The 9,036-nt window shown below is 50.5% G+C and overlaps 2 protein-coding genes across 2 annotated transcripts in view; one reads left to right on the top strand and one right to left on the bottom strand.

Annotated features, from left to right (window-relative positions):
• EME1 (essential meiotic structure-specific endonuclease 1) overlaps positions 1 to 141 on the bottom strand; it is a 4,960-nt gene extending 4,819 nt beyond the window's left edge. The window contains exon 1 of the mRNA XM_010002751.1: positions 83 to 141. Coding sequence (XP_010001053.1) covers positions 83 to 141 — 59 coding nt within the window. The remainder of the gene's footprint in view (positions 1 to 82) is intronic.
• MRPL27 (mitochondrial ribosomal protein L27) lies at positions 140 to 3,503 on the top strand. The gene is made up of 4 exons (XM_010002750.1): positions 140 to 197; positions 1,920 to 2,042; positions 2,770 to 2,837; positions 3,297 to 3,503. Exons 1-4 carry the CDS (start codon positions 140 to 142, stop codon positions 3,501 to 3,503), a joined length of 456 nt encoding a protein of 151 aa, XP_010001052.1.
• Positions 3,504 to 9,036: the final 5,533 nt, after the last annotated feature.

The raw sequence follows: 9,036 nt of genomic DNA, 5'->3' as shown, positions 1-9,036 counted from the left end.
AGAGGGGGTGCGCCGGGGGGAGGGCACTGCCGCGGGGGGGAGGTCCCCGGCGGTAGCTGGAGGTCGAGGCCTTCGCCTTTACCTCAGGCCGAGGCGGGGCTGTGGTGGAACGGGCGGGTTTCGGGCCCATCGCGGGGTCATGGATGCGGGAAGGGGCCTCTGGTTTGGAGTGCAGCCCGCTCGGAAGCGGGGCCGAGGTGCTGAGGGTTTTGTCCCTTCTGAACTCGGAAATCTCCAAGGATGAGGACTGCACAGCTCCTCTGTGCTGCTGCCGGGCTGCCCTCATCGTGAAAAAATACTCTTTGGAACAGCAGCGTTCATGTGTGCGAGGTAGAGACCAAACAGCGAGGGGGTGCTGCTCTCTCCTTGCACGGTACTATAGTCAGGAGGCCTTAAAACTCCCTCTTCTTAATCTAGAAATGTTACAGGCAGAAATATCCTCGTAGTTTCTTTGATGGGATGTCAGATTCGTGACGTTGTTCCACTGATTTCCAGCGTGATTTCAATCAAGTTACAAATTGTTTTAGCCTTCCCCTATTTGAAACTGTAACTTGCTCCTCTTTGCCTACTTCCCTTTAGCTTTTCAATTCTCAGAGCTTTTCTTTTACTTAATGGGTAAGCTCCTGAAATTAATTGTTCTTTGTAGAGCAATTTCCCTTTTCTCAACAATATTTCCAGCTTGCCGAGTATCTATGACATTTAATGAAGATTAAGTTAATCCAGTGGTTTTTACTTGGGATAAGAAGAATGTTACAGTAACCACTGTTCCATGCTAACCTGCTGCTTAAGGGGTTGAATAGAGGGATTGGGAAAAATTGGATTTGCCTGCTAGCTGCATAAAAGGAGGTTCTGCAGAGATTTTTAAAGAGAACTAATTATATCTCAATCATTTTTAACACAGAACTTCACTGGAAGGTCAGTTTTCTTAATAAGAAAACCAGTGTGGTTTTTGTCAGTGGTTTTGTTCAAGAAAGTTTATGTTGTGAAGAATATTTTGTGTTCCAGAGACAATCAGTGACTGTAACAACTGTTGCTTTTGCTTTGATTGGTTTCGTTTTTTTGCTTGACTTGTCCTGATTGTAACTCCAGAATTTGCACAAAGTGCTGCAATTAGGATGTTCAGGATAGGAATTCTGTATATGCTGATACATAGTCCTGACCTGGAATCTTCAGATTTGTAAGATTTTGAAATATTACTGAGTAAGTTACTGCTGTTCCGTCCAGGGTGACACTGAAACAAAGACCATAACTTGTCTTTTCTCAAAGGTAAATCCACAGCAACCTGTAACTTCTGCACCTCTTTCTACCAGGATTTGCTGAAATAGGTATTTGGGTATCTCCTTTAACATCATTTCATGGAGTTTTACTCCTCCCTGGGCAGCAGCAGTGCTTGAGATGTGGTCCTTTGCAGGGGACTTCATAGAATCACAGACTGGATTGGGTTGGAAGGGACCTTAAAGAACATCCAGTTCCAACCCCCTGCATGGGCAGGGACACCTCCCACCAGCCCAGGTTGCTCCAAGCCCCATCCAACCTGCCCTTCAACACTGCCAGGGATGGGGCAGCCACAGCTTCCCTGGGCAGCCTGGGCCAGGGTCTCACCGCCCTCACACTAAAGAATTTCCTCCTAATGTCTCACCTAAATCTCCCCTCCTCCAGTTTTAATCCATCACCCTCTCACTACAACCCCTTATAAAAAGTTCCTCCCCAGCTTTTCCATGCCATGGTGGTCTAACTAGCATTTATCTTGGAGGAACATTTTTCCCCCTCAGAACTTTCTTTCACCCTCAGTGTTAAAACCTCTATTAATAGACATCCTTTAAACCTGCACAAACAAAGCAGCATGTGTACCAGGCTTTTTTTTTAATTTTCAGCTTTCAGCTTTTCAGCTGTCTTTGTTGTTCTTGCTCCCAATCTAGTTCTAACGCCTCCCCAGACAAGCCTGGTTGCTGTCAGATGTGCATCTAAAAAGAGTGGGGGCAGCTCCAAAAATTTAGGTGGCCGCAGCCCTGGGAAGCGCTATGGATTCAAAAAAGTAGAAGGTGGGTCTGACTGAGCCTCAGTTTGCATTTCACTGGGTTCTTCACAGCTTCTCCCCAACCTGTCCCCCTCGGTAGGGGTGTCAGGCGGTGAGCATCTCAGCAGGAGGTGGCCAGGGAGCTCTTCCAAGAGAAAGGAAATGGGGGGTTCATTAACCTCGGGATTAAGGTTCATAAACCTCAGGATTAAGGGTGGCTGGAGGTACATGGGGTTGTTGTTCCCCAAATGCAAGATGCACTTTGATTCTCCCTCTGGCTTTCAAGAGCAGCAGGGAGGAGGGAGCCCTGTGGGACACCTCCCTGCTGAAGTGCACTTACCCCCACGCCATGGTGAAAAGCTAGGCGTTTTGGATGCTTACAAAAGGGAGAATCATGTGGCTTAGCAGAAGCCTAAGTAGAGATTCTTGCAGCTGAGTGTTCATAATTATTAGCTTGGCTAAACATACTCGGTGTAAAAGGCCATAAAACCAATTCCTTCAGCAGCCAGAAAATGCCTTGTACCCCAGAAGTAATCCTGTCAAAGACCAGAATTGCTCTTTGCCATTGTGCATCAATTGCCCTTTATTTCCTGCCAGCAGTGTTTTTCTTTAGATGCTTTTAGCACTTGAAGTAGCTTTTCCTTACAAAATGCCCACAGAAGGCTGGGTTTTGGAGGTGCTGGAAGCATTTCAGTTGTGCCATGGCTCTGGGGAGCTGTTTCCCTGCAGCCTGACTCGACTCTGTGTTTCAGGGGCCTTCGTGCACGCAGGGAACATCTTGGCGACCCAGCGGTTGATTCGCTGGCATCCTGGGGCTCATGTAAGTTGCTTTTCCATCTCTTCCTTGGCTCTCAGAGAGCAGCAGCCTGAAAGAGTCCTGTTCTCAGTGCCTCCTCTCTTCCAAGCAAGTTCTTAATGCTCTTCTCTGTCTTCTGTATGGTCCTGAAATTTGGTTTCATTAGCTGGTATTTCTGATTAACAGAGCCTGCTCAGAGTCACACCTGTGCCCGTGTGACTCCAGGGAGGACTGAAACTTATAGATAACTCAAACACTTCTGTAATCCAACTGGGTTCTTGAGCTTCAAGGTGGACTCAGTATCCCCTTCCTTGTAATGAGCACCATACTGTTTGCCAGAAGCAAGTAGTGTGGTCTTCCTTTATTTTAAAAGCAACACATGTTGTTGAAGCCAGGATATCAAACAAGGCAGAGGAATGATGAGATATGCATTAGTGGTGACCCTCCAGCCTTTCCTTTCTAACACTTCTCATCCTCTTCCAGGTAGGGATGGGCCGTAACAAGACACTCTATGCCTTGGAGGATGGGATTGTGAGATACACCAAAGAGGTCTACATACCCCCACCCCGCAGCAGCGAGAGCAGGGAAGTGATCTGTCGTCTACCCAGAGGAGCAGTTCTTTATAAAACCTTTATCAGTGTTGTCCCTACCACAGAAGTAGGAAGCTTTAAACTGGTCACCATGCTCTGAGCTTCCTGCCTCACATGGGGACAGATGGGAAGGAGCAGCTGGAACAGACAGAACACTCCAGCTGGACTGGCATCGAAGGACAGGAATATACTAGCTCTGAAGATACCAGTGCAGGACTCTGTTGTCTTGCTAAAGCACTCATGGTCAGTGCTCAGGCACTGGGATCACCTACTGGTGTTTGTGAGACTGTGTAATAAATGCTGTGGGGTGCTGAAGGACTGGCCTGCTCACTGAATCTGTTACTTATTTAGTATCTGGAGCTGCCTTCCTCTGGAGGACCTGCTGTGCCACTGGATGAGTTCTCCCTACAATCACTCTTATGTCAGTACTTGTCCCACTAATAATTGCCTATTTTTAGACATGACTGTTATATTTGTATCTTAATTCAAAGTACTGCAGAAAAGGGATGGATCCTTTTCCACTTGCACCTTTTCCACTTGTACCTGCATCCCAGGAAGCCAGATTGTTCCTTCTAACTCTCTTCAATGATTAACTCTGATATCTGAAAGTGTTCCATTTACTAGCCACATCAGGCAGGTTCACACTTGTAAAGCTAACTCATGACTCATTTTAGAGTGCCTGGTAAGATTCACAAGCCTGGGGTGGTATTTGAAGCTCAGTGGCCAGGGGTGTATCATAAAGCCAGAATCCAGAGGCTTATCCTTTTGTCTTCCCAGAGTCATTCCATGACATTTTCAAGCTTATGTTGCTTGAAAGAAAGGAGCCCAAATCCCCTGTGGCAAAACTGATCTCATTTTATCTACAGGTTTGTAAACAATTTGAAACATCAGCTCTGCAGTAGAAAACAGGTCATCAAAATTGATGTGAGGACTCTGGTGTTGACATTATGAGATTGCCTGCTCTGCAGAACATGAGTAGGTGAACTTGGTCAGCCACGTGTGTCCGTCTTGATGTCCTTCATGGAGACCAGCAACTATTTTGTCTGTGCTTCTGTCCTTCCCCAGCCTGCTCGTCGCATCTTTCATCTTGGTGGTCAGTATGTGCACACATCAGGTGACAACCCCTGGAGCCCCAAGATCATGATCTGCAGCCCATACAAAACTGTCCCCTGTCACAGTTGGATCAGAGTGTCACTGAGTGCTCTGACAGCAGATTTCTTCTGCCACTTAGAGGTGAGAATTCCCACCTGGAACCTTATACACCCATAAAGTAAACACTTCATAACCTGAGAAATCAATGTCTGAGGCCTGATCCTTGGCACGCCAGGCAGCACTTGTCTCACAGAGGTAAGATGACACCAGCTGCCTGGAGCAGCTCTGGCTGAGCAAATCACCTTGGCATTGCAACCAGCTGGTACATTACCATTGGGAACAGCCCGTTTTCCAGAGAAGAGGAGCAGACATTCCAGCTGCTCCACTCGCAGCACGATAACTGGCAGTGGCTCCATGAGTGTCCCGGGGCAGCTGGAGGGACGTCACCACCAGCTGGGTCTGACCTGCCTGTGCCCCAGCTGGTTGTGAATCCAGGTGGAGATCCGAGGTCGGCCGCTCCCTGCGGATGAGCACCAAGGGCCAGGCACTTGTGTCCCTGAGCGTGGGAAGCAGCAGCACGTGGAGGCCAGGGCCTTACACAGCCGTGTTTCGCTGGGTTTGGTAGCCGAGAGGGGCCTGGAAAGGGTCTGGCACCCCACATCTGTCCAGGGTCTCTGAGCTTCTTCCTGTTCCTGAGAAAGCTGGAGGATGCCTCAGAGCATGCTCGTAGGGAGGTGGCATCTATGGAGGAGAGAGGAAGAGCATTACCACTGAGCAGAAATTAACCAGGGGATTATCCCACCTCTTCTTACAGAGCGGATGACAAAGCTCACAACCACCACCAGCCTGAAATTAAATTCCTGCAGTCCTCAGAGTCACGAGGTGAGCACCTGGAGAATCAGCTCTTAACACTGGTTTGTAACACGGCAGGACAGCAATCCACTGGAGAGGCACATTCCCTCCCTCACTCTCTGTGCCAGGCTTCTACCCTTCCCTGTCTCACTTCAAGGACTTGTCACTAGCTACAAGGCCAAAAAGACTTGACTTCTGTTAAAATAGGACTCTTATTCAGTTGTTTCCTTTGACCAGGGATCACTTATTGGGATTTATACAAACACCTTCAGGCTTTCCACTGAAGCAGCAAGTCTCACTGCACAGCAGCAGAGGAACCTCTGGGCTGTTGTTTTTTTCTGGCAGAGCTGGGCTAGCTTTGTCCCCATAACAAGCGACAGGAGTGACATAGGGAGGTCGAGGAAGAGTTCCCACTGCTGTTCCTTAACTACCCATCCCTGGGGCCTTACTGTCCTGTGCCCTCAGAGCTCTGGTTTTAGGGCAGGTATCATTATTTACAGCTTCAAACACCGAGCAGCAAGTGCTGACTATGGTAAACTATGGTGCAGCTTTAAGAGCCCAGAATCCAGGTAAATCGGTGAACCTTGAGTGCTCTACTCCAGGTTTCAAATGTTTCTGTTCTGCTTTAGTCAATGAGGTCTCTTTGTTCAACGGGAATCTCTTGGGATGCTACCACAGGACCTACTTGGCTTTTCTCTACTGTGGGAGTTCAGATCTTAAGTGTCAGAACAGGCAAAGCCCTCCTGCTTATAAGTAAGCCATAAACACTTTAAGGTACTAGCGAGTCCTCCCAGAGGTGTGCTGCAGGGAGCAAGAAACCATGGAAGCCTAACATCTAAAAATAACATTCCCAGCTTGGACTGCTGCCGAGCAGATGATCCGAAGGGCCTGCCTGCCCTGTCAGCAGCAGCTCTGCCCTGCCTCCCAGCACAGGCATTTCAGCACCGAGAGAGATGGATCATTAACCAGCACAGATGTACAGCAAAGGAGCCTCCTGGTACACTCTGTGCCGCCCTTCCCCGAGATAAAGGCTATCAGAGAACAGAGTCCTTAGCTACTGCTCGTTGCTGAAGCAAGGCCCAGATACAGACTAGAGTGGGGAAGTGCCCCCAGGCCTCTGCCAGTACCCTGGTGCAGGAGAGGGAGAGCTCACCTCCTGGGCAGGCTCTGCCCACAGCCCAAACCTCTCAGCAATCATCTGGTGGATTTCTCGCTGACGATCTTTCTTCCGCACGCTCTCGTAGCTCGGCAGGCGGGGCTGCTCCCAGGAGGGCAGCTGGTAGCTGCTGGGGGGTCCCACACAGAACAGCTCATCTCCCTGGAAATGCCCAGCCCAGAAGACAAAGGTCAGCGTGACATTGGATTTCTTTGCTAGAAAATGGCCTGGTGCCACCTCGAGCTATTTTGGGAGTCAAAGTTGTGGGTGCCCTTCACTGAACCCCAGGATAGGAACTCCTCCCTCCCAGGAGCTAATTACACCTGCTTTGCAAATCCTGAGTTACCTGCCTGGCACTTCATTCCCAAACACCTCAGGGTACTGTGGTGTCCTCTGCAGTATCCCTGCACCTCCCCTCCCATTTTAACACACCAACACCACTTCCTCAATTTGCTCCTGATGTCCAGAACCTCCTCCCTGTGACCTAAGAGCTCCCCAGGTCCCCATAACCACAGTCCCTTCCCAAAACCACCAGGATCTTTGCCAGCACTCCCCCCCCAGCTCCCATCACCTGCAGGGCAGGGTTCTCAGCCGCGCTCTCCAGCCGTGACACTCGGCGCTGGGGACCCACCAGGCGCTGGTTGCTGCTGAAGTAGGGAGGGGGGCAGTCCTGTAATGGGGGTCAGGGAGATGTGAGCAAAGCCAAAATCCCTCACATCCCACCCGGTAGTGAGTGAGCAGAGCTCAGCCAGCCCATAGAACAGCCTGGGAAGCAGGACTCTGCCTGTTTAGCTTATTCAATCCCTGCCCAGCAGCTCAGGCACATCCACACCAGGCAGTGCAGGGCTTGCCCGTGCCTAGGACAGGGTTCCATTCAGACTCAGCTGAACAATCTCTCTTCAGGTGACAACAAAACAACAACGCAACTGTTCCACTAGTGTAGATAAGAGCTCAGTCACATGCTCAGGCTTACAGAATTTGTAAATGCGTATCTATCAAAGCAGTCATTTCAGGATAACATAGCAAGCAAATGTGCAGAGCAATGGCTGTTCTGTTCCTGAGCAGTCTTGCTCCAGCTAAACTCAACAACAGTGGAGATCCCTCTCAAGGAGAGCAGCCAGAGCCAGGACTCGAGCAGCTAGAACCAGGACTCAAGGCTATTCCTCACTCTCAGAAAAACCCCATCTCTGCCAGCAGAGAACAGGCCACAGACTCCCAGAGCAAACAAGGATTCACAAGGGGAACCACGAATGACAGATTTACTTTGCTGTTTGCCTCAGCCCTACAGTGCAATTCCAGAAGCTACAGGAAACTGGGCTGGCTGGGGGTGCAGCTCTTTGTTTTAGCAAAACCAGCACAACTATACCTGATTGAAAGCTGCCTCACACCACTACAACCACTTCCCTTTTTCTGATGGAAATACATCCTATCGATGTTCCCTTTCCATATATAGTTCTTCATATTCACATCCATCTGTCCACACAGCCCTTTGCTAAAGGCAAGAAGATACTGTTTCCTTGAACCACCCACCCAAAAGCCAGGCCCAACCACAGACTGCAGCTCACAGCACATCCTGCACAGCCCCCAGGAGCAGCTCTTCAGGGTGAGGAGAGCAGTGTGTCCAAGCCCTCTTCCTCACCCATGCCAGGGACAAGGAGAGGCAGCAGAGCAGGCAGGGACACCATCAGCACAGCTCATTCCTCCTGTGATTTCTGCAAGGGACTTCCCAGCCCGTGCTGGACTATTAAATATGCCTTTGATTGCACAAATCTCTCAACCCCCAGCTTGCTGAGGCTGGATGCCCCCTCTTCTCCCAGGGACTCTGCAGCAGTACTCACAGCCCTCCCTGCAGCCTTTGGAATCCGAGCTTTCCCCAGGCAGCCACCACCACAAAGGCAGCCCTGGCTGGCTCTTTTTCCATCGCACTGCTCTTTTTCCATCGCAGCCTTCCCTACTTGAAAGCCAGCCGCAGGAAATTACAGAGGCAAGTGAAAGGGCTTTGTGTCTGGCTGCTCCACACCCGGGGGCTGAGCACAAGAGCGCCAGTTGCCAGGGATGTGAGCGGCATTGTCTGCCTTTACCCTGAGCTTCCAGCCCCCTTCCCCTCTGGGCCCCTTCCCTATAAAGCAGAGCCCGACCCCACACACGGCTGTGCTGGGGGAGGAGAACAGCCCCCCGTGAGCTGCGTGGGGAACTTGCGACTGCCGGGTTTGCAGATACTACCCCCACCAGCATAGCCAGACAGGGTTGGGTAGATAGATCTCTAGAACAAGGAGGTGACAGAGCCCGGCTCTGCTGCGAGGTTGTATGTCCATCAGCAAACCCAGCCAGGCTGCAGGAGGGTAGCCCGGCACGAAGGAACAAGAGTGGCCGGGAACTGGCGAGCAGGAGGGGGGACACTCACATACTGGCTGGGGGTCCGGAAGAAGCGGCAGGAGCAGAGGAACTGGCAGCACATGGGGTCCCGGTGGTACAGGAGCAGCAGCAGGATGAGGACGGCCACGATGAAGACCGAGGAAGACACGGATGGCAG

This window comes from Chaetura pelagica, unplaced genomic scaffold (genome assembly GCF_000747805.2).
Source record: "Chaetura pelagica isolate M959 unplaced genomic scaffold, ChaPel_1.0 scaffold47, whole genome shotgun sequence".
Lineage (NCBI taxonomy): Eukaryota > Metazoa > Chordata > Aves > Apodiformes > Apodidae > Chaetura > Chaetura pelagica.
This window is presented reverse-complemented; position numbering and strand designations above follow the sequence as displayed.